Genomic DNA, 25,761 nt, shown 5'->3' with positions numbered 1-25,761 from the left:
TGGCATTCTGGGATATTTGGATAATTTACAGGAATAATAGGACAAGTATTTAAACAGAACTGACCCAAAAATGTAAGACATGGTTTTGTATTTACAATAATCTTCCTATCATAGTCTCTCCCTTCATGGTACAGTGACCCTACACGAATAGAGCAACATGTTGGTAAATGAAAACAACTCACTAGAATCATCAGTGCATAAAAAACATACAAACAAACAGGGAGCTTGGACTCAATACAGATGTTTATTGGAACTAATGTTTGTTTTTTCATAAGAACAACAGCTTCTGTTGTTAATAAAATCTGTGTGTGATTATTATTGCCAACAGCAGCACTCATGGTATGAAATCATAGCTTCAGTTATAGAGAGGTGGGTTTTGGTTGCACTAAGAGGAGATCTTTTTAAGTGGTAGCTCATTTAAACATTTTCTTACTTATTTTTTAAAAAATTAATATTCACAACCAATGATTCAAAAGGCAGCAATTTTTAAATTGGAATGAGCTGCAATTGGGGATAGTGAGTTTCTCATCAGTAGAAATGCTCAAGAATGAGGTCGTGAAGTTAGACAAGGTTGTCCTCACAGATACTCCAACCCTCTGCTTCTATGGCTCTGTGAGAGATTTGGGTTTCTTGGGCCTTAGCAGCAGTGCAGGAGCTGGCACAGCTAATAAGCGCTTGTAGATCACGGGGAAGCCTGGGTTCCAGGGCCTATTTAGACATTTTCTCAGGATAAGGATGAAATTGCAATTGGAGGAATAAAAAAATAAGCTGGGTCCAGCCAGAAGTCAGTATTTGTGCACAAATCTTGAGGCCATTTCAAGTCCTGTTTAGAATTCCAACTTCAAGGAGAAAAGCTCTTTTTGGTGTTGGTTCTGATCCCAGAAAATGAGTCTACTGGACATGCGTTTTTGTGGGAGGAGCTGGTATAATACAGGAAATCCTGAGTGGACATTGACTATTGTTCTCCCTCCATCTGGAAGGCTTCCTCCGTCTTACCTGTGGACAAAGCTCCGGTCCAGTCACCTCTTCTGAGAAGCCTTGTTTATTGATATTTCCTCCCCCAAAACCTTCATACCAGAATGGTCTTTCTTTTACCTCCATGACTTTCCAAAACAGCACTTGGCAGGGTTTATTCCGTTACACAGCAGTCACTTACGTATGTTTCATGTCTCCCAATAGGAGCTCCTGGAAGGTATGAATGATACTCTCCTCATCTAGGTAGTTCCCACAGCAGTCAGCACAGCCTGGGCTGTTGGGGTGTGCCCAGGCCGTGCTTGAAATGGGAAGGTATGGTGTCTTGGAATGCCTTGGGGTGATTCCAAAACAGCATTACAGTTCTTTGGCATTGAAAATGGAGTTTCTGCTAGCCTGACAAGTGTCTGATGGAGTTGGGTCCTATTGCCACCTTCCCTTTACAGAATAAACAGCAGGGCACAGAGGTAGAGTGACTTGTTTATAGAACCAGAGGCAGGCTGTGAATTGCTGTCCCTGAGTATTCAGCCTGGGGCTTTACACACACACACACACACACACACACACACACACACACACACACACACACACACACACACACACATATATATATTCTCATTCTCCATCATCTTCCTCTTTTTTTTCAAGAGAAGTGGAATTACTCCAACAGCTGCATACAGGTCAAGAGTTAAAATCCCCCAGGGAAGATCAATTTCTATAAAACAGAAGACAGGAACTTGGAGATTCTGATCCCTTGGAGGGCTTATATCTTGGAGCTCTGGAGGGCATAAGGTCTCTAGAAGTTTCCTGAGAGAGGATGGGAGAGGCATTCTGCTTGGAAAACACTTATGGCCTTGCAAGATTAGGGAGTTCAGGGTAAGTCTCAGGGGTGAGGAGTTGGGGAACAGCTGCTTGGGGTCAGCTGTGGACATAGGAAGGAAGAGTCTAGGGGCCTGGGGTACAAACTCCTAGGGCCCACCTCGTGCAGCCATTTCCCAAGAAGGGAAGGAGGCCAGGGCCCAGAGCAGATGCTCTGCTTAGGAATAAGGAAGGATCCCTTGGCTCGCACTTTGCCTGGCCTATGTCTTTGGGAACCCACCCGTAGTGGAAAGGGGTGGATATTGCGGGAGCAGCAGCAGCATTTTGTCTGCATCAAAGTTCCTTTGAACCGATTGTAATTTTTGCCTTTTGGTTACATTGGCTTTACCTCATCTTATCAGGGGGAAAATGGATTCATTGTATCTTAGATCGTCAGAGCTTGGAGGACCCTTTGAGATGAGGGAAAAGGACTTGTATAGGGTCATACAGGGGGCTAAGGGCAGAGCTAGTTCTAGAACCTGGTGTCTGCCTTTCCAAACCACAATCCCCATGCTCCCTCCTGTCCCTGCTTCTCTCAGGCCCTTCCGCAATCTGGCGTCTAGCGCATGTTCCTAGCTACATTGTTAGGGGACATACCACAGGACTCAGAACCTTGTCTGTTTTAGTTTTTAGGGGTGAGGGCGAAGATTGCTGTTAGGAAAGTTGCACGGTGGCATAGAGCATTTAAGGGTAGATGGAGATGGTCAAGGTTGAGGGGAGAGGTGTGTCACTGATCAACCCTAAGACCCAGGCAGGGGTTTGTAAGAGAGCTTCATTTGCCTGGTAGACACACCGACCTTCTGCTAAGGCACATTTATTGAAAACATAGGGTATGCTATGCACTGTGCTAAGTGCTATGCATCTGTTAATTAATTTTTTCCTCATCAGACTTTTATGAGGTAGGTAAGGTATAGCATTTCCATCTTATGAAGAAATTGAGGTTTGAAGAGATGAAGTCACCTGCCCAGCACTGCAAACTAATAAGTGATACAGCCTGGATTTGGCCTCGTGTTCTGAGCACTCCCCTGCTCTGTCTCTTTAAAGAGAGTGAAAAGGGGGCGAAGATACCCGCTCTATTGCTCAGTAATGGATAGGCTGAAGGAAGAGGGAAGGAAGGGAGGAAAGAAGAAATGGCCGCTTGCATCGGAGGATTGTCCTTTGCTGCTGACTGACCACAACAGGTGGTGCTGGGGCTGAGGGGCCAAATTCAGTTCCTCAGTCTGGTGACCCTCTGGATCCAGTCCTTGTTGTGGTAGATGTAGGAGTACACTCCGTAGCGGTCCTTCTTCCCGCAGTCGTCACCCCAGGACACAGTGCCCACCAGGTACCACTGGCCTCTTTCTCTATTCAGGGTCACCATGGGGCCTCCAGAGTCACCCGCACAGGCGTCCTTTCCCCCTGGATGAAAAAGAGACGCAGACGAAGATAAAACGCCCCTTCCCAGCCCAAGTCTCCTTCTCCCACGTCTGGATTGTAGTTCAGAGAATTGGACACTAGAGGGCATAGCAGACCGTTGGACCCAAACCTGGGCTCCGGGCGGTTCTAGGTTAGGCCACATCAAAGCTCAAATGATTCTAGAAAGCCCTGGTTCAGACTTTCTTCCCTCCCTCCCTCCCTCCCTCCCTCCCTCCCTCCCTCCCTCCCTCCCTCCCTCCTTCCTTCCTTCCTTCCTTCCTTCCTTCCTTCCTTCCTTCCTTCCCTTCTTTCTCTCTCTTTCTTTCTTTCTCTCTCTCTCCCTTCCCTCCTTCCTTCCTTCCTTCCTTCCTTCCTTCCTTCCTTCCTTCCTTCCTTCCTCCCTCCCTCCCTCCCTTCTTTCTTTCTTTGCTTTCTTTTCCTTTTTTTCTTTTCTTTTCTTTTCTTTTTTTTTTTTTGAGATAGAGTTTCGCTCCACCCAGACTAGAGTGCAGTGGCATGATCTCAGCTCACAGCAACCTCTGCCTCCTGGGTTCAAGCGATTCTCCAGCCTCAGCTTCCTGAGTAGCTGGGACTACAGGCACCTGCCACCGCGCCCGGCTAATTTTTGTATTTTTAGTAGAGATGGGGTTTTGCCATGTTAGCAAGGCTGGTCTTGAACTCCCGATCTCAGGTGATCCGCCCGCCTCAGCCTCCCAAAGTGCCGGGATTACAGCCAAGAACCATCGCGCCCGGTCAAGGCCTTTCTTAAGGGAAACACTGGACTTGGGAAGGGAATGATGAACATCCTGTAGATATCTTTTCTCCGATGCATCTTCTCCTGTGGAGTCCCTCCTCCCATGCCTTCCTCCAGTCCCCTGCACCCCCACACTGGCAGCCCACCAGGCTGGGAGGCCTCTGTGCTCCCTTGCTGGCTCTGCCCCATTCCCTGGCTGGCAACGCCCCTGTTGTTTGCCAGCCTCTTAACCCACCTTCCTTCTCCCCAGCACAGATCATGTCCCTGGTCACTTTCTTCTTCAGTGGGGCATAAGCCTTCTGGCAGGTGTCGTGGTCAACAATCGGGATTTCAATCTAGAACACAAAGCTGTTATTGGTCTCCACCCCTGGCTGAGAAGCCTCTGCTGTTCTAACACTCCCGAAGCCAGCTCCTCTCCACTCCATACCTGGACGGACCTATGTCTACCTTAGACTTGGTCTAAGAGACTGCCCCGTGCTACAGGTGAAGGAACAACTGAGTGGAGAATCAGGAGGCCCGTGTTCTAGGGCAGTCTCAGCTATGCAGACCTTGGCTGTGTGAACTTGGGCAAGTAATCTGCCCTCTCTGGCACTCAGATTTCTCATCAGTAAGATAGAGATAATAATACTTGCCTAGGAGATGTATTAGTCAATAGGACAATATATGCATAAATGATGGTCAGTTTTCTTTTCTCTCACCCCTACTGTAGGACCTAGAACATGTGGCTTACTCATTGTTTTTCAGACTCTGAGACTCTGTTTCCTCATCTGAAAAATGGAAGTTGCAGTACTTGATATACTAATCACTGTACAAGGAGGAAAGGCATGAACAAGTGCTTTGTAAACTGCACACGCTGTATACATATTAGTTACTGTGGAGTTATCACTGCTGGCTTTGCAGCAAGCGCTTTCTTATGTTGTCCTCCTTCACCACAGTATGAGCATCTGTCTAGATGCTGGATCCGTATTTTATGCATTTCTCTCTTACATTGCTTGGAGTTTAGTAGATACCCAGAAAAAATATGTATATTTTGCACTGTAGCAAAATTGATACAGAAAAACAAGGCATTGTGGCTATTATTGCCCTTGATCCAGCATGGGGGTAACTGTTGAGTAGATGTCTGGAATAAAAAGAGGAAACATATGATTCTCTTTCAGTCAAATCAAGAACTGAATGGGCCATATTATCTAAATGGACAACTCCTGTTGCCCTTGCTGGGAGGAAGCCAAAGGCCATTCAGATCCCTCTTGGGCCATGGCCTTCCCTGGATAAGGGGAGAGGAAGCCAGGACAAGGTGGTCCTCAGGACAAGGTGGTCCTCAGGACAGGTCCTCAGCTCCTCTTGAGCACTGGATTCATCGTTCAGGTATCATTTCAGCATCACTTCCTTTGGGAATGCTTCCCGAACCCCTGAGATGAGATCAGGTTCTCTTTCATATGTTCTGGAGTGTCCTACACTTCTCTTTCTCCACCTTTATCACATCCAGAACTACTTTCTGTCCATCCTACTTGACCATAAGCCCAAGGGGGCCAGGGACCAGATCTATCCTTTTACCCCAGCCAGCTAGTAGCTAGTACAGCATCTGGTACCAAGGAAACACCAAATAGACCCCCAGGAGCTAGTGGATGAAGGGGTGAATGGTTGTTGTAAATCCCAAGTCTTAAAGTATGTCAAAATAATATATGTGGAAGAATTTAGAAACTAGCCATGTCAGTCATAGGCCCCGATGATATCAGAGCCAAGCAGCTCTCTGAGGGCAGCTCGTGTTGCCCCATAACTTTGGAGCTGGAAATAGTATCTTATGGTCTAGAGAGGCAAAATGTCTTGTTTCAGATGACCCAGCAAGTTAGTAGGAGCCAAGACTTGAAACCGTGGTTCCCTACTTTTAGTTCAGTGTTTTTTTTTTTTTTTTTCCTGAAATGAGTGGAATATGAACTTCTAAGTGTAGGTTCATTACTGTCAGGTTCATTACTGCAAGGACTGTGGTTGCCAAGAGCCTGGCTCATTCTGGCCAATTTGGTGTGCAGTTCTCATGGTGCACAGCTGGATTGCCATCCATAGGGGTGTCTAAACTTGCTGCTTTCTGGGAGAATTTTCATAAGCTCAGCCTTTAATAAGCTACCAGGAAAACTTAACAGTGTTTAGAGGCTAGAGTCCATGACATGTAGAACAAACAAATCAAGCTTTCTGGGGTTCAAAGTCCCATTGAACTGTGGAGGTGGCTCTGGGCTCCTAGTTTCCTTCTCACCAACCCCCACCCAAGCCTCGAAATTCCGAAGGGAACAATATGGAGCAGGAAGGCCCAGTGCAGAGCTGAGGTGTCCCTGTCTGTGGGTTATAAAATGAACTTCACCTCCATCAGGGTCTCTGGGAACCTTTGCAAGAACTGCTTCCCCCAGCCACTGACGATGACCATGGCTCCTGAAGGAGAGAAGATACTGTGAGAACAGAGAGGCTGTCTTGGCAGGGTGTTTGGAGGGGTGCAGCTTACAGCTCCATCATCCTCTGTCTGGGGAGGAAAGACTGGATTGTTCTTCTCGGAGAAAGGTGGCATGGTGGGGAGGAACGTGTGAAGGGCAGCTGGGCTAGGGGTTACCTGCAGCAGAGCTAGGGGCACTGGTTTCTATGATGTGTTACTGGTTTACTTGTTTAGTTTTCTATTCTGTCCCACCCTCAACCACCTGAAACTTAGGGTCCATGAGAGCATAACCTCATTCTAGGTCACTGCTATATCGCAATGCCTATAACAATGCTGGCACATAGGAGGTGCTCAATCAAGAATGGCGAATAAATACAAAAGCCAGCTTAGTCCACTATATGCTATGCTGCCTTTAGCAAGCCCTCCTCTCTGCTCCCCTTCTAAGCCTCGGTTTTCCTGTCCTTACAATGAGGAGGCTGGACTGGTATTCTCTAAAACCCCTTTCAGACTTGACATTCTAGGAGTCTATGAAGTTGGTAAATCTGGGGGGCAAGGTGGAAGTGGGTTGAGCGCCGACAGAGCCATTATTTTCCTGTTTGAAAAAGAGCCTGGACACTGAAAACAGTGTTGGGCCTAAAGTTAGAAAACCTGTACTATATCCCCAGATCTGTTTCATACAAGCTGCATCTCGGATGAGTCACCTCACCTTGCTGACCTTTCGTTTTCTCATTTGTAAATGAGGCTACAATGCCACCTTGCAAGGCTTGCATGGTTCATAAATAAGTTAATGAACATAAAGCATATGGCACATGGTAGGCACATGGCACCCAGTGAGTCAAAGCTAGCTACGCCTGCGCCTTTCCTGTTGGTTCAGTTCCCCTAAATACGCCTCAGATGACATCTCAGCCATTTTCCTTTTGAGCTAAAGGAAGTGAACTATGATGTGGCACCATGGAAATTGAATGAAAAGGAAGCCAGCTGGCATGGGTCGCCTATGTTTAAGTATTATCTCAAACATGGAAATATCACAGCCACCACATGGGATAGCATCTCTGGTTTAGAGGTAAGAGGATTGAGGCTTAATGAAGTTAAAAAAGAAGTTAAATAACTTCCTCAAGATCACCCAACTGGGAAATGGTCGCAGTGGGGTTTGAGCCTGTGCTGAGTATTAAGCCATTGTCCCCCAGCTGGAGACTTTCCCTTCTACACTCTGCTTTGTGGCACTAGGGATGACTCTCTGAAGTGGGCAGTTCTACTTTGCTAGCTGGTTTCCTGAAAACAGGGGGGCACTTACAGAGAGGCAGGAAGACGTGCTGTGGCTGTTGGCATCAGCCCTAGCAGTGGTCTTTCACCCCAGTAGTGGCCATTGTTTCCAGCTGTTTTCCTTAGCACATTAGACTCTTCGGCAGAAGCTCAGGTTCTGGCCCCACAGGGCCCCTTTCCAAGCTTCTCGTTCCTAACTCCAGGTTCTTACCTATGTTTCCCCTGCCCTAGGGTTCGTGGTTTCTTCCTGCAGGTACCATCTCTATGATCTCAGCTCTTCCCTTTTACTTCTCCAATCCTCCAGTGCCCTATATTAAATTCTCTCTGTTACCATAACTAGTCTAGTTTTTGTTTTTCTATCTGGACCCTCAGGTCTGACTGTTTACTATGTGCTTCCCGCAACTTTTGCTGCCTTGGACCCAGTTCTGACTTGGCTGTTTGAGGGGAAGCAGCTGGTGAGTCATGCAGATACTATCAGCTGACTTAATCGGCACCAGAGCTTCACCAACATGAAGACGGACTCCCTGTGGAGGCACCAGCTGCCCTGCAGAGGTGGAGGTGGGGGAAGGCACCTTCCTGCTGGGGTCCCTCGGGCAGACAGATGGGCATCACGAAGGCATTCAGCACTGGGCTCTCCAACAGCTCCACCAGAGCCACGTCATTCTCGAATGTGCTGGGGTCATACTGGGGGTGGAGAGTGATGTGTTTGACGCCGAGATGCTGTTCATTTTCATCTGACTGGAGCCTCCAATGCTTGCCTGGGCAAGAAGACGACATGTGGGGCATGGGGGCAAATGGGGGATAAGGTCACACCTTGTTCCCTGTCAGCCCCCACCCCAGCCCCATCCAGCCATGCTTCTAGCCTTAACCCTTTCACTGCCTTCACCCACCTTTCCCAGACATCCCGCCCTGTTGGTCATTCTCTACATACTCTCATGGGTTCCCACCTCTGTCTTTTCTCAGGAACTGATGCTGTTGCCTTGTAATGCTCGTTCTGATGCCTGCTGCCACATGTTCAATCCATATCATCACCTTCAGTGCCTGGGTCAAACATGACCTCCTCCACGTAGCCTCTCAACTCTTGGGTTAGAAGTCTTTCCCCTCTGAACTCCCATGGCACTTTATCTGTTCTTCTTCTATAATACTTACTGCTTGCTACTTTCCATTAGAGGTCTCTGTGCTCATATCTTATTCCTTTATTAGACTGTAAGCTCCCTGTGGGCAGAAACTAGGTCTTGATTATACTGTGTCCTTAGATCCTGGCATAGTGTCAGTAGATAAATATGTGTGGATCTGAACTGAATCAGCTGGTGGTCTGATTTTATAAACAAGAGAGGAAGTCTGGATTGTATATGTATGATCCACTTGAAACCAGAGGTTCATGGAAACCTAACAGGTCTTTCGAAGTTATCTAGACTGGTCTCCTCATTTTATTGTTGTGAAACTGAAGCATAGACTTCAATGCCTTGCTCATGGTCATGTGTCTGGAGAATCATATTTTGCGCTTGGACTCAGGTTCCTGGACCTCCATCCCAGGTGTCCTGCCTGACAAATGAGTGAGTGAGTGAGTGAGCACACACTCTTTGTAAAGGGCCAGTCGGTCATCCCATTCCCAGAACCACAGCTGGTTTCAGGAGTCAGCTTGCCCCTCACTCACTCACCCAGGATGATTTTGAAGTCAGAAGGGCTGAGCAAGTCTGAGTTGCGTAGGGTCGGATCTTCTGGATCGAGCGACTGGTGGAGGCAGTGTGCGGCGGTCACAATCCAGCTGGAGCCTGGGGAATAGAACACATGTGCCATCGTCCTGCACTGCCCGGTCTTGCCTCCCTCTGTCTTGAGCTGAGGATCTTCAGACTACTCCAGGGGACCCCTCAAGACCTCGAAAATGTCCGTATTTCTCTCCATTGTATTTTATGGCCCCCAACTCAAATGCTCATATGATCCTAATCGGAAGATATGGGGATTTAAACCTGTGATTTTTACCTGCCTTCTACAACCGAGGCCAGGACTGAACATTGTAAACAGGATTTCAGGGATTCTTTAAGCCTGTGGCATTGGTGAGAGCCAGAGAGCCCAAGGTGGGTGCACAGAAAGCTTGTGGTCAACTGGCTGCTTCTCAGGCCTTGCTTCTCAAAGTGTGTTCCCTGGACCAGCAACATTAGCATCACCTGCAAGCTTCTTAGAAATGAAGACTCTTAGGCCGGCCCCACCTCGGATCCACTGAATCAGAATTTTCATTTTAACAAGACTCCCCAGTAATTTGTATGCACATTAAAGTTTAAAATTGACGAATCAGAAGCTAGCTACACTGACTGCACATTAGAATTACCTGGAGAATGAAAACAGAGAAAATCAGTGACTGCACCTATATTTAAACCATTTATGTCATGGGGGTGGAGCCCAGGCACAGATAATGTTTTAAACATTTCCTTAGTTAATTCTATTGCTGCCGGGGTGGAGAATCACTGCTCTGATCTAGACCTTTCATTATATAGACAGGAACCCTGAGGCCTGGAGAAAGCAAAGATGTCCAGGGGCACCCAGCAGGTTGGTTTCAGGGTCAGGGCCAGGTCCAGACCCCAGGGCTCTTGATAGTCAGCTTAGTGCATTTCCTGTGTCTCAGCTGGCATCTTTCTCTGGATGGACAGGCATCTGCCCTTCGTTTAACGGAGGGTCAGGCTTCCATTCACCTCTTATGTGGAGCAGATGACAAGCCCATAAGTAGCTGAGCCCAGAGACATATCCAGGATGAGCCAAGCAGAAAGAAAAGCTCTAGAACATGGGGGTGGGGGAGGCTGAGTATCAGGTCAAAGTTCAGGGTCGAGGGCAGAAGTGCTTAGTCCCAGAGCAGGTTCCAGGCTCCACTTTATCCTCTCAGGAGCAGCTATGTGCTCCTGGGTCCTGGCCAGGGCTCCACTTAAGTCACTCTTCTCTGCCCTGGGCCATTTTTTGATCTCTGCCCATGTCCAGGACCAGATTTTCCAGGTGGGTCAGGTGGGCCGAGGTACCCAGGTTAGGAGAGCCTGCCTTGGTGTGGGACTCTGGGCTGTTTAGATGAACCTAGGGGTGTGCACTGGCCAGTCCAGAGATACAGCTTGGCCTCCCAGCTCTGCAGATCCCGCTACCCAGGCATCAGTGTGGGCATTAACAAGGTGCTTTCCCCTTCCTCTGTCCCTCAGCTGCTTTCCTGTTTCTTCTGCCCTCTCCTATCCCTCCCTTGCTCTTTAAGACTGAATGATAGGAGGTAGACAGAAGTGATAGATCAGAGGTGCTGCAAGGAGTACGAAGTGTGAGGGCATTCCAGCTTGGCTGGGGGTAGAGAAGTGAACGTCAAACATTTTTCAAACATAAGTCATAGGGAATAAACACACAATGAATAACAATACATGGTGGACATTAGTGGACTCAAAAACTCAAGGTTTGTCCTAGCTACTCGGGAGGCTGTGGCAGGAGAATGGCTTGAACCCGGGAGGTGGAGGTTGCAGTGAGCTGAGATTGCGCCACTGTACTCCATCCTGGTGACAGAGTGAGACTCCGTCTCAAAAAAAAAATCAAGGTTTAAGAAAATGAATTCATTCTTAAAATTAGGTGCACACAATCCATCTTTCTTATTTGCCCTCTAACAAAATTGGAGATGTCTGGTGAAGCAGAGTCTTCCCTCCCCCTGCCCTTGCTGGCAGCTCATCCTCCACACCACCCTGCTTCTCTCCAACTTCCCTTCAGGTCCCTCCTTTCCTGGCTTCTTCTCTCCTGGGTATCTTGTGCCCTGCCAGTACCTCTTCCTCTTGTTGGATTGCTCCCTTTCATTTTTCTCTTTACTGTCATCAATCCTCTATCTTATTTTCCAGGTGTCTCTCAGTGTTCCCTGTCTCTCTCTGTCCTCTCCATTGTTGTCTTTCCAATTCTGGTCCTCTGTTTCTCTTCCCTTCTCTCCCTTGGTCCTTTCCCTGACTCCGCTCCCACTGCACTGCCCTCAGCCCTTTCTGGCCCCTTAATACCTTCCCTCACTCTCTTTGCCTCTCTGGGGGACTCCTTTGAGTGAGACCATTCATCTTTGGGCCTGTGAGAATTTAAGGATAAATTCCTTGCAGAGTAGGGTTTTATGTAGCCCTGGTGCTGTGGCTGCAGCTCTAGCCCAGGCCTGGTGCCTTGCCAAAGGGATCCCCGCCCCAGAACTGTCCACCCTGGTTGGATCTGGAGGAGGGTGACACTGATTGAGAGGCATGCCCATCAGCCTGGGAGCTGCCCATGCAGAGATGGGCCAAGCCAGGCCTTCTTCCTCGGTGGTGGGATCTGATGCAGAAGTAGATAGCCTAGATTGCTATTCAGCTTTCTTTTGACATCAGAAAAGGAACAGACCTCAGATTGCCTGGACCAAACTGTGGCAGGGAGAGCCATCAGCTGTTCTCATTCTTGCTCCCACTCCCACCCACATTCCATTACAAAGGTGACAGTCCTATTTCCCAGTGTTATTGAATCTGCCTCCTTGTTTCCATCCCTCATGCCCTGTTCTTATTCTGAGGCTATGCCTTCTCTCCCCGCTACTGCAATGGATGCTTCACTGATCTCCTGGCCTCCAGTTTCACCCTCCTTTTTATCAATGCGGCCTCTGGAGAGAACTTTCCAGAACATACTTATCAACTTAAAGCAGCATTCAAGACAAGATAGAAATTCCTAAGCATAGCATTCAAGGTCTTTGTAAATCGACCTTTCCTGATCCCCAAGCGTGAGTTTCCTGGCTCTCCCTGACCTCACAGCCCTGGCATGCCCTGTCTTTGACCCCCATGTACTGTTATTCATGGTTGAGAGACTCCCTGACTTTGTCCTTCCCAGTGCCAGAGACAGACCAGGATCCAGTCTAGTCGAGAATTCTTTCTACCATACTGCACCCTGTACCCTGATGCTAGTGTGCACAATGACTCGCAATGAAGAAACCTTGGTCAGTCTCTAAGGAGGGGGTTTCAGTTCCTTAGCTTCCACCTCTTCCACCTTCTCCTTACCTAGAAGGGAGCCCCCGCAGAAGGGCTGCCCATTCAGGTGTGACAGCATGGCAATCCAGGGAGTGGTACCCTGCTGGGCTGGGCGTCCATTGAAGATCCTGGCCATCAGCTTCCGGGAGAACTTGGGCAGCCCACACACTGCATCCAAGGGAGGGAGGGAGAGACAGATCAGACTCTGGACTATATCTTGCCCACTGCCAGAGCGCCCAACTCATCACCCTGTTAGGAACATCTATTATTTTTGCTCCTCCAGCATTAATTGACCTTCCTGATAATAGCATCTCAATCTTTCTTTGGAGTCTGCACTTTCCCCATTCTTAGGCTATGCAGTTAGAGTTGGATTGATCTCACCTCTGGTTTCAGGGATAGAAATGTGGCTGATCAAAGCCATGCACTTTCTGGTCACAGCAATTGCTCAGAGATGGGAATGTGACCTTGGCTGGACCAATGAAAGCCTTACTTGAGAATTTTGCTAAGCATATTAGAGAAGAGAAAGTCATTCCCTACTGGAGTTGCCAAGCTATTAGCCATAAATCCAGATCTGTCAACAATCATTTCATTAAGAGTCTACTGAGACTGATGAAGAAAAGTGGAGCTGACAGTTGAGGGGCAAAGAGAGAGAGAGAGAGAGATTGCACCATAACAGTTGAGCCCTTTGATCTAATCATACGTGAAGCCTTTTGGTACAGCCTTTTCAGTTAGATGTGCCTATAAATTACCTCTCTTTTTTCCCCTTAAGCTGCTTATGTTGGCTTTATGTCACTTACTAATGAAAGAGTCACAGCTAATAAGGAATCATTATGCTCCATCCAAGGAATCTTGTCTCCTGAGAGAAGCCCTTCCTCAGGGCCTTGTGGAGCTGAAGATCCTCACCACCACAGTGTCTGCCTGCTCCATCCCATTTTCCACTGGCTTGAGTTGACACACATGCTCCCACATACACACTTTACAACTGAATAGCCCTTGGAGACCATCTGGTCTATCCCTCTTATCATTCAGCTAAAGAAACCAAGGCCCGGAGAAGGAAATTGACTTGCCAAAAGGTATTCCATGAGTTAGTGGCAAGACTATCAATCTAGGTCTCCTGACTCCCAACTCTGGGCTTTTCTTACTCTGGCCAGCCCCATAAACTTTTAACTATGTGGCTTCCCAGAACACTCATAACCCAAGCCCCTGGATCCAGGCAGTTACCTGCTACCTTTTTAGCTGTGACTAGGCTGGAGAAAATCACAGATAAATGCTCTGCATCCACAACCTTGATGCAGCCTCAGCATCTCCCAGCATCATTCTACATGCCCACAGCCAGTTTCCCCAAGCTAATGTCCTGCCTCCATTCCCAATAGACTCTCAGAGCCCACTGAGTGGGAACTCCCTGAGTGGGAATCCCACTGAGTGCAAACCATCCTCCTCACCATCTCTTCTCCCTGTAAACTTTGTTGTCTTCAGAACTAATTTTTCACTCTGGATCTCTTAACTTTTGAACTCTTGGAGACCTGGCCTTGGAGATTATCACCCCTCTTCTGTATTTTTCATCTCTCCTTATTCTATGCCTCTAAAACACAGTCAAGACTTTTCATCCTAAAAATCAGCTTCCATTTCCCCATTTGCCATTCATTCCACAGTCTCTCCTACTCCTCCCTTCTATAGTAAAGCTTCTGAAAAGACGAGTTGACACTCCTTTCCCACATTCTTCCTCCCCCTTTGGAGCTGTATTCAGAAGAAGAAAGTGCCATGTACTGCACAAACTTGGAAATAGGCAGCCATTTGAATATTTAACAGGTCTACAAATAGTAGATGGAAATAAAATGTCTCTGAGACCATAAATGGAACTTCAACCATGATATCTACATACAGAGTAGGATACTATTTTTCGAATCTTATCAGATACATTTTTCATCCCTAGGAATTCTCTGTGCACTGTGGCTCCCAAGCCACTGAAGCTGGAGCATCCGTGGTTTTAAGCAAAGGCTGGATAAGGCTTTGACTTGAAAGAGCAAAGCAGAAACCAAAGTCTGGAAAGACAGACTTTCACTTTGAAGAATCAGGCTTTATAGTAAGAATAAAAAATTTGTAGGTTTCAAGGAACCAAAAGATGGAGAACTGAACATGTAATTTTTACCACAAGGCTTACAGAAGATGCAAGGGCAGTTTCCTACCTCTGAGAAAAGAGCTAAAAGCCCATCCTGGGAGACTGAGAAGGCTAGAGAGAGAGAGAGGAAGGAGGGAGTACAGAGAGAGAGAGAGGGCTAAGGAAGAGAGAAGTCCTAGAGACTTGAAACTCACGCATGGAGCCTGCTGCCTGCATACCCCTCAGGGATGACAGTGGAGACTTGACACCTGTCCTGGGGAACTTCCTTCCTGGAGTCCTTCATTGGGACTCTTAGCAGCATTGGGTGCTGTTGACTACTTCATCCCTCTTTACAGCTCCTCCTCTTGGCTTCTGAAGCACTTTTCTCCCTGTGTTTCTGATCCCTTCCCTTTTTTTTTCTTTTCCTTGGGGCCTCTCTTTTCTTCATGCCTTCTGTGATGCTGGAGTTTCACCCATTCGGCCCCAGGCCTTGGTCTCCTTTTCTTATCTGTAAATTTCCCGTAGATGATGCCCTCTACCTCTATGCCATCATACTACCCATGTGCTGATGAATTTCAAATCAGTGTCTTTCAATCTGTCCTGTCCTCTAAAACTCACCATTCTTTACTGCTGACTTACATTTCCAGCTGGTTGCTCATAAACTCTTCCAACTCAGTGAAACCAAGCCCGAGTATCCACCCTTCACTAACCTTCTCCCCTTTCTTATTCCAGATGTCTGCTAATGTCTGAATCAACCACGTCCTTGTTGCCTCTCTTTTCTTCAACCTCGTGTTCAATCAGTCACTAAGCTGCTGGTAAATCCCTGGGAGAAGGAGAGGGATATGTCTCCCTGACTCCATGTCACAAAGTGCTCTGTGTGTAACCTCGTCATGCCTCAGTACCTCAATATGTCACAACATAAAGTCCAAGTATCTAAAGAAAAGCAAAAGTTGGAAATGTAATAGAACATGAGACACGACAGCCCTTCAAACCATAAAGTGCAAAGCATAAATATGCTCTTATTTTCATTCTCAATAGTGTAAAAAGAATGGCATTTTCATTATGGTACAAACCAAAAACAAAGGCAAACCATGAGTGCGTCCCATGGTGAGACTTCACTATCACATGCCACTCATGCTTAAACGTATCAAGAGATGCCTATAGGCCAAGCCCTGCTGAATGTACCACTTAAATCGATTTAAACTGCCCCTCGTCCTGTCTGCACTGTCACAGCCCTATGGCTGGTGGGTCTGCACCATCCCTCATCAGGACAGTTGCAGTAGTTGCATAACTGCTTTCCTAGCTCAGCTCCTTCCTTCCACTTTCCACACCATGCTGCCCACCCTCAGACCTACTGAATTCAAATTTTCCAGTGGGTGAGACCCAGCAATCTGCATTTTTCACCAGCACCCCAGGTGATTCTCATATGCCCCAAACTTAGAGAATCACTCATTTCAGGACAGTTCAAATAGAGTATGCCTTTAAAAACTCTTCCCACTCAATGCCCACCGCTCTCACTTTAACCATGGCCAGCTTTCATGCTTTGAAAGCTTTCATGCTTTTTTCCACTCTGCCCCTTCCCTCCTATCTCCCATGCATCCTTTGAAGCCTCTGCAAAGCTATTCCAAGCCCCTTCAGCTGTATGAAATAGCCCCTTCTTTAAGTTCCTATAGTACTTAAATCTCTGTTCCTTTTACATTTAACTTTTTTTTTTTTTTTTTTGAGACGGAGTCTCGCTCTGTCGCCCAGGCTGGAATGCAGTGGCCGGATCTCAACTCACTGCAAGCTCCGCCTCTCGGGTTTACGCCATTCTCCTGCCTCAGCCTCCCGAGTAGCTGGGACTACAGGCGCCCGCCACCTCGCCCGGCTAGTTTTTTGTATTTTTTAGTAGAGACGGGGTTTCACCGGGTTAGCCAGGATGGTCTCGATCTGCTGACCTCGTGATCTGCCCGTCTCGGCCTCCCAAAGTGCTGGGATTACAGGCTTGAGCCACCGCGCCCGGCCTACATTTAACTTCTTTTGCCTATTTAAGACCTATATGCACATAAGCTTGTCTTGCATGCCAGTTTCAACCCTTTGAAACTGGCACTAGAAACTAGCTGGCACAGAACATGTTCTCCGTGACGCTGTAGTTTCCTGAGCAGGACTCATAGCTGGTTCTGCACTCAGCGTGTGGCACCACGTGTAACTTAACATACTGCAGGACATCTGACAAGGTCTGCATGCCGCTGCTGCTGATCTCATCCAATGTCACATTGGGACTGGAGATGCCCTAGCTGGTCACCAGGCCCAGCATGTAGGGGGCTGGGCCTTCAGGCTCAAGTCCTTTGAAGGCAAGGACTTAAATGCCAGGCACTTAAACGAAGGAACAAGCAGCCTCTGAGAAGAAGACCCATCAATAACCAAATCCTTTCCTCATTACCTCTTGGATAACGTCCAGATACCAAAAGTTGTACTTTTTCTGCAACAAGGGAGATTTTGGTTTCATGAGGAGGCCAATTTCTTTTCAAAAAAGTCAAAACAAATGAACACACTTCCCCAACAATAACAAAACCTATAGCCAAGGCTGTTGGTTATCCATGAGGGTTTATTTCCACTTTAGACCCCTGATGGGAGCAACAATGCAGAGGCCCTTTACAGAGCGGTGAAGCATATCATATAAAAGATACAAAATATAACATCTTTACATGTGCCATTCATAGACATAGGAGTGTGCTTTGACGAGCTGGTTGGAGAAGTGGATACTTCCCAGTCATTCCCTCTCAGGGGCTTCTCTGGCTGTCTTGCTCTGATGGAGATTTCCAGGACAGAGAGCTCCAGGTAGAAGGAGGACAGTCAGCCCTGTGAGGGCCAGAGAGGCTGCTGGCAGTCAGGGAAGCTCTGAGTGCTCCAGCTAGAAAGACCCTGCAGGGGACCTAATACCCTCCTATTGCTGATGGAGAACCAGAGACTCAGAGAAGGAAAATGATTTCCCAAAGGTTATACAGCCAGCTGGGAGCAGAGCAGGGACTAGAACCCAGGACTCTTGGCTCTTTTCACTGCCTGCCATGGGTGAGCCTCTGATTCCTTTGACTCTGGAAAATGAAGGAGTGGGTCTCTCTGAACATTCTGTGGGGTGGATTCTCCGCCCAGCTTATGCTCTAGGGATGCCAGGCAGCCTGGCAGGATTTGGGTGACTTCTAATGTGCCCACCCCACTCTTTCTTCCATTTTCCTGCCCAAAAGCACAGCAGGATACGGTGTGGGTCTTTTCTTTTCCCAGGTAATCAGCTAAGTCCCCAAATTTGGGTCTGGGGTTCAGGTAGTAGCCTTTTAGATAATATATTTCAAGGCTGAAAGATTGCTTTGTGCTTGTCTGGAGCAGCAGGTGTGGACATCCATGGTGTCAGCTGGTATTTCAAGGTGGCATATGGGCCCAAACGTGTTCTGAGTTGACAATGCGAATTTAAGGGCTTGGTGAGCCTCCCGCTGCTATTCTGCTCCCACCAGTCAGCACAAACCTTCCCAACTTTCTCCATGTCCTTTGAAATTCCTTTAATGGGGAACATAAGGGATAAGGCTTAGACTGCAAGAAGCTTTTGGGAGAGAAACCCCAGGCAAGAAAGTTCTCCAAGGGATTACACTAGGAGAGAGGGGCTTGGCTATGAGCCATCTCCCAAAACCTGAATGCTCTTCTCCTAGAGGAAGGACTAGGCCAAGGCTAGTCCCAGAAGGCAGAGCAGGACAATATACAGATACAGCATTCAGTTCAATGTTAGAAACCATTTTCTAATAGTCAGGTCCAAGCTCAGTCATACCAACAGTGGAACCGATGCGTTTGATAAGTGGTCAGGAGTGAATAAAGGCCACTGGGATAAGAAGTATGGCCTGAAGAGGAGTGCTGGGATGGCCTTGGTTTAGCTCCTGCATTGTGTTACTGGGGAGAGTGAGGCCCAGACAGGGGAAGAGACTTGGACAACCTCAGGAATGCAGGTCTCCTGCCTAGAGCCTTTTCCTATACCACACTGCTGCCTCTCACGGTCCTGGGGGCTCTCTCTGTAGGAGAAGCCACCGCTAGGTCAGTGTGTTCCATTCCATTTGGTCTGATAAGTAATGTGGAGTGTGCTGTCGGAAGTGCAGTGTAGCTTCACTCAGGGGAGGCAGGCCCTGAGGAAGGAAGTCAGCTCACCGTTCCACCTGGGGCTCTGCCTTGTGGTGAGCCCATCTGCTCCCACACCCAGTCCACATAGTTGGAGACCTTTGTGTAGACTCCATAGACCTGCTTGCTGCCACATTCTTCAGGTCCCCCCCAGGACACCAGGCCTTGCACCACCCAGCGCTGGCTCAAGTCATCAAGGATGACAAAGGCCCCACCACTATCTCCAAGGCACGTGTCTTTGCCGCCCTCATAGTAGCCAGCACAGAACATGTTCTCCGTGACGCTGTAATTGCCTGAACGGGACTCATAGCTAGTTTTGCACTCAGCGTGAGGCACCACAGGTAACTTGACATACTGCAGGACATCTGACAAGGTCCGCGTGCCACTGCTGATGATCTCATCCACTGTCACATTGGGATTGGAGATGCCCCAGCCGGCCACCAGGCCCAGCATGTGGGGGGACGGGCCTTCAGGCTCAAGCCTTGGCAGGCAGACAGGCATAACGTGGGGTCCCAGGGGCACGGGCTCCTGCAGCTGCACTAGAGCTATATCGTGGTTGTAGTTTTGGATGTTGAAGTCTGGGTGGAGCACCACTCGGGCAGCTGAGCTGTTGACTGCCCCTGATTTGTCCCGCACATCATGCAAGCCCAGGTAGACGGTGACATGCTCCTTGGAGACTGGTATCACCGTGGTGTCTCTACGCTGGGAGCGCAGTACATGAGCTGCTGTGAGGATCCAGGACTCAGAGAGCAGGGCCCCACTCCCAAACCACTTGTCGTTTGGCACTCTCGAAGTGTCCTCCACCACTATCAGGGCCTGCCATGGGAAGAGGCCGGGCTCAGCATTTCGGCCCCCGATGATCCTCTTGACCAGGCTTGGCAGGGAGCGGGAGGGCTGACCACACTCTGTAAGGAGAAAGAGGGAACAGGGACAAGAGACAGAGACTGGTCAGGTCAGCCATATGACAGAAGCCACAAAGAGAAATTCACGTGTCATCTACTATAGATTATGCCACCATGGGACCCTAGCCTGCCTGGGTCATCCTAGCCTGGAAGAGCTCTACTCAGGGTCATTTTGGGTCTACGTCTCTCTAGGCTGGCCCATCTCTAGTCTGGCTCTTCTGTAGCTGGGACCCTCTCTGGACTGGACCACTCTGCTCGGGCTTTCTCTATCCTGAACCACCTCTGGCTAAGACCACCTGTGACTCGGACCATTGACAGCCATCTATTTCTAGTAGTGGACACTTATCCCCTTCCTTCTCTAGAAAGGCAGGTCTTATTTCAGAAGTTGTCCATGCTATGGGAACCTAGAAAGCTTCTGAAAGTTTTCTTTCCATGGGGACAGAGAGATGGAAGGAACCTAAAAAACCATCTAGCAGGCCACAGCAAACGCTAGACTGGTAACAAAGATGCTGGAAGTCTTGACCTGGCTTTTCTCTTCCATTTCCCTTGTGACTCTGAGTCAGTAAATTTCCCTCTCTGGATTTCAATTTTTGATCTGTCAAACGAGGCATTTGGTCACAATGATCTCCAGGGATCCTTCAAATTCCAGGGATCCTTTAATTTTCGTTTTATTTGCCTTAGCCATCACCATTTTCTAGGTGAGTAAACCTCCTGAGTTTGAGTGACTAGCCTAAAGGGATACGACTCTTAAGTCAGATAGCAGGAGCTTAACTAGATTCTAAGTCTAGTATCCCACACTAACTCAACAGATATTAAGACCATGGGCATAGGGCCTTAAACCTTTTCTTCTCTGTCCTAAAAGAATCTTGCTATAAATTGGTACCCATGGATTAAGGCCCAGGGCATCCAGGGTTGGGGAAAGATGGCATAATCTATAAGCAATGATGCATGGACCCTACTCTGGGCCACCCATCATTGCACCCAGGAGCTGTGTAGTACCTTTAGGGGAAGGAGAAAGATCTGAGCAAACTTCATTCCACTGAGTTGCACCCTGAGCATGCACATGCACCACCAGCCTCCTGCAGCCAAATGCCTCTGGCCCATGAGCAGGTCTTCGGCACCAGGCCCCCGCTGGCTAAGAACATGCTTGCACGGCCCTCCCAGGCACGGTGCTTGGGTCTTGGAGGTAGACCTACTGTGAGTGTGGGCCTCCTCCTGGTTCCAAATGGCCAGACTACACTCCTTGGCCTGGGCGCTTTTGACAATCCTTTAGACACCATGGAACATTTGAGTTTTCTTGGCAACTTTGGGAGAGCAGGCTTTTAGCAACCTAATGCTTTTCAGATGCTCTTCTTCCTGAGGCCAAATGCTTCTTGCTTGATCCTGGGGCACCCTGCCATTCACCCCAGGCCAGATGTGAACTGGTCTTTGTAACTCTCTGTGGCCTGGCCTTTCAAAGTTGAGGGTCAGCCTTCCAATTACAAGTAGCAAACTGCAAGGCAACATCTCAACGCAGCTCTGCGATTGGTCCTACATATATTTAGTGCTTCAAGGCCCTCATCTGGTAAGGGACACGTCTGTGACTTGTTCCATGGTCACAACAAAGCCAGTACTAAACGGTACCTTTCTCCAACCAAGGTGCCAGTGGCACACTGCAGGTCACAGATCAGATCTGGAGAAACCTTGGAGAACAGCTAATTTACAGATGGAAACGGGAAAGTTCAGAGAAAGCAATGACTTACTCAGAGTTGTTAGAGGGAAAGCCAGAACTCGAGCTTGTTTGTCCTGAGTCTAGCTTCATATCTCCACTGAAATCTGTTTTCTCCTTGATGTGTTCTTGTCCTTTTAAGAGGTTGAATGATGCAACAAGCCCTTGGGAGAGCTCATTGAAATGGGGTCATTCTTATTGGCTGCTGCCATTCCCCACCCAGTCTTTCCTGGGAGAAAGGAATCTTCTTGAAATGTTATAGCTTTGGCTATGCTGAAGCCAGATTTGGGTTCTAGAGGATAGTGGTTAGTGAGGGAAGGTCTTTAAAGAAAAATGTGATGCTCTAGGATTCAAGGTATCTGAGGATGGCATAAAACATGACCATGGTAAAAGAATGGCTCGGCATTGCTTATGTTGCCATCAAAAGTATTGAGTTCACCTTTCAGCTCTGCCCCTAATTTTCTACAAGTAGCCTTGCACAAATCACTACATTATTCTGATACTTAGTTTTCTCATTTATAAAATAAGGGGGCAAGTAATATTTGCTTAGCAGGCCCCCTGAAATGGTGGGCCTTATGACAATAGATGAGATGGCCTTCTCCATCCTGGCCTGCATCCTGGTTCAATCACACAGTGTTTTGCGAAGAGAGACTTTACAAATTTCTGGCCTGGTTCAATGATACACCATGGTTCTGCCCAACACTTGGTGTTAAAAAGAATTTCATGACTCATTGTATCCAAGATGCTTTGTACAAACATAGAGGATGATGACCATTAAAAATCATAGAATAGCTGGGCGCAGTGGCTCATGCCTATAATCCCAGCACTTTGGGAAGCCGAGGTAGGAGGATCACCTGAGGTTGGGAGTTCGAGACCAGCCTGACCAACATGGAGAAACCCTGTCTCTACTAAAAATACGAAGAAAAAAAAAATAGTTGGGCATGGTGGCGCATGCCTGTAATCCCAGCTACTCGGGAGGCTGAGGCAAGAGAATTGCTTGAACCCAGGAGGCAGAGGTTGCAGTGAGCTGAGATTGCACCATTGCACTGCAGCCTGAGCAGCAAGAGTGAAACTCTGTCTCAAGAAAAGAGTCATAGAATATCACAGGTCTCTTGGTCCTGATGCTTTACTTCTGAGGTATGGGATCCCAGACCCAGAGATGTGAAATTACTTACCAAAGATCACAGTTAGGAAATGGCAGCATCAGTATTAGTACCTAGGGCCCTGACTCTTTGCCCAGGGCTTCTTCCCCTTCCTGAGGTGGCCACATGGCTTTCCAGCATGGAATCTATCCCTAGCTTTCTTTGGCTCACATAGTCTTTTAGCAAAATGGGGATTAGATCCTCTGGTTTGCTACAGCTCCACCATTCCTCTCTTCTCTGAGGCTTCACTGCCTGGAGTCCTTGGGTGTACTTCTGGGCAAGCCTAATTGAGGTAAGTGGAATCAGCAGAATGGGTGGGATGAACATTCCCTTATTCCACATCCTCATAAGTTTTTCTTAGAAATAAAGACCTCTTATGTGAAGCCTTCCTGGTCAGTTCTTACCCCTCCACTCATAGACAACCAGACATTGTTACTTCCTTCTTCTCTGGGATCCCATAGCACCTGTGATGGTCAAAACCTGACTCTCAAATGCTAACACATTCTTCACTTCTTAAGGATGAATAGTAGACAACTCCATAGCCTTCCATTTTAGTGTCTAATCTGATATGTAGAAGCCTCCTGATATGGTTTGGCTATGTCTCAAACTGGCTATGTCCCATTTCTCTCTTGTCTGCCACCATGTAAGATATGCCTTTCACCTTTGGCCATGATTGTGAGGCCTCTCCAGCCATGCGGAACTGTGAGTCCAATAACCTCTTTTTCTGTATCAATTACCAGTCTTGGGTATGTCTTTATCAGCAGTGTGAGAACAGACTAATATACCTACTGTGTACTGGTATACCTACTTTATACTGTATACTGTAGGGTTACTGAAATGTACCGTTAATATAATATACTACGTCAGTTTACCCAACATTCTCATTCAGCAAAATACAAATATCACCCAATGCTTAACCATATTGCAAATTTCCTGCTGTTTTTGCAAACATGCAGATGGAATTAGACAAGGCACTTAATTTTCAGTATTTCTCAATGCTGTCTTGAGTGATTGCGTCATTAAACTACTGTCATTCTTATTTTTTCTAAAAAAAAATTACCATGTTGTGAATATTAAATTTAATTTTTTTGTAGATTATTTGTTTAACCCTAGAGTGTGCATTTTGGGGTTATACTTTTCTAAGTCAACTTGAGTAGCTACACAGTGTGATTGCAGTGCAAATCACCCATACTATTTATTTATTTATTTGTTTATTTATTTTTCAAGACAGAGTCTAGCTCTGGTGCCCAGGCTGGAGTGCAATGGTGCAATCTCGGCTCACTGCAGCCTCTGCCTCCTGGGTTCAAGCAATTCTCCTGTCTCAGTCTCCCGAGTAGCTGGGATTACACATGTGCGACACGACGCCTGGCTACTTTTTTTTGTATTTTTAGTATAGATGGGGTTCCACCATGTTGACCAGGCTGGTCTTGAACTCCGGACCTCAGATGATCCACCCGCCTTGGCCTCCCAAAGTGCTGGGATTACAGGCGTGAGCTACCACGCCCGGCCTATACTTTTAATGCTAAAGCAAATGTCCCCAAAATCTGTATGCACAGTAACACTTCCTGTCACCACAAAATTTTCTTTCCATTTTAAAGTGGAGTCAGTAAGTAAACCATGGGAAAGGCAGCAGTTGGAAAGGCTTGACCACATTGCTGTTTGGAAGAAAGAATTTCTCACTCTGTCTTATCATGATGTTGTTTGTCTTATCATCTCCTTGATAGCATGGTGAGTGCTTGAGGACAGGGTACCCACTTTTTCAATTTCCCTGGCAGGACAGCAGATGCACGCACAAACTGTGTTCTATGAAAAAGCTTGTGGCAAGGACACAGAGAGGGGACAGGAGGGCTCTCAGAGTGACGGAGCAGGCAGAAAATACAGGCTGGTTTGAGAAGGTGTGAAGCAGGGCTTCTCTGACCTTTAACCTTTTGAAGACGCCTCTTAAAAAGCAATGAAAGCATCACCTCCCCTGTCCCCCATCTCCCTGTTAACAGCCAGAAGACCTGGGGTCCTAGGGCCTTGGATGGAAAACCATGAGGCAAAGGATTTGGAGGGTGAGGTACCTGGAAGGCAGGTGGGCAGGCTTCTCCCCAATACTTTATTCATCCAGACTCCTTGGGCAGAACAGGTATATATACCTGGATTAGTGAAAGAGGTTAGGAGAAAAGGGAGAAAATGGTTGATTTGCAGCACATGAAAAATAGATCTGGGTACTTAATTTCTCTCAAGTGAGTTATTACAAAAGTCCTCCAAATGGTCATCTAGGCTCAGATATGATTGTCTCTGAGCCTAGATGTACTAAGAAGAATGAGGAAGAAAGTGGAGGAATGTGGCAGGTAGTCTCTGGGATATAATCCTCCAAAGGGGCCAATTAACCTCTAAATGTCTTCAGATACCCACAGGGGTACCATCCTAGTCCTTCTATCAAACTCCCTTTGCAACCTGAAGGATCTTTCTAAAACGGGAATCTGACCATGTCCTTTCTTAGCTCAGAATCACCAATGGCTGGCTGTCACCCTCAAAAATAAACACCACGCTCTTCAGCATGGTGTCTGTCTAAAGCTCTGGGGAGTCCCACTCCTGCCTGGCTGAGGGCTGCTCCCCTCCCCACCCCACGCTGCCCAGGTCCTGGAAGGCATTTCCCCCTCACTTGTCACAAAGACCTGGGCTTACATGGCTCTTTGTTGCACAGATGCCCTTTCCTTTCTTCTCCATTTGACAGACTCTTTCATAAGCATACATTTGTGACCACAATCTCACTGGAGTTTCAAAATAGCTCTAAGAGCTTCATCACTGTTCCTTCTTTTAAAAATGAGGATTTCGGGCCAGGTGCGGTGGCTCATGCTTGTAATCCCAGCACTTTGGGAGGCCGAGGTGGGCGGATCACTTGAGGTCAGGAGTTCAAGACCAGCCTGACCAACATGGCAAAAGCCCGTCTCCACTAAAAATACAAAAATTAGCTGGGCATGGTGGCAAGTTGTTATAATCACAGCTACTTGGGAGGCTGAGGCAAGAGAATTGCTTGAACCCAGGAGGTCGAGGTTGCAGTGAGCCGAGATCATGCCACTGCACTCCAGCCTGGGTGACAGAGTGAGACCCTGTCTCAAAAACAAAAACAAAAAACAAAAAACAAAAAAATAAGA

General features: G+C 47.6%; 1 protein-coding gene across 1 annotated transcript in view; it reads right to left on the bottom strand.

Annotated features, from left to right (window-relative positions):
- Nucleotides 1–204: 204 nt before the first annotated feature.
- MASP1 (MBL associated serine protease 1) overlaps nt 205–25,761 on the bottom strand; it is a 74,964-nt gene continuing 49,407 nt past the window's right edge. The window contains exons 10-16 of the mRNA XM_050776477.1: nt 24,682–24,756; nt 12,662–12,799; nt 9,323–9,436; nt 8,234–8,419; nt 6,333–6,400; nt 4,215–4,314; nt 205–3,228 (exon numbers count right to left, since the gene is read on the bottom strand). Of these exons, the coding sequence (XP_050632434.1) occupies nt 3,038–3,228; nt 4,215–4,314; nt 6,333–6,400; nt 8,234–8,419; nt 9,323–9,436; nt 12,662–12,799; nt 24,682–24,756 (872 nt within the window). The 3' untranslated portion in view covers nt 205–3,037. The remainder of the gene's footprint in view (nt 3,229–4,214; nt 4,315–6,332; nt 6,401–8,233; nt 8,420–9,322; nt 9,437–12,661; nt 12,800–24,681; nt 24,757–25,761) is intronic.

Source organism: Macaca thibetana, chromosome 2 (genome assembly GCF_024542745.1).
Source record: "Macaca thibetana thibetana isolate TM-01 chromosome 2, ASM2454274v1, whole genome shotgun sequence".
In the NCBI taxonomy this organism is placed as follows: domain Eukaryota; kingdom Metazoa; phylum Chordata; class Mammalia; order Primates; family Cercopithecidae; genus Macaca; species Macaca thibetana.
This window is presented reverse-complemented; position numbering and strand designations above follow the sequence as displayed.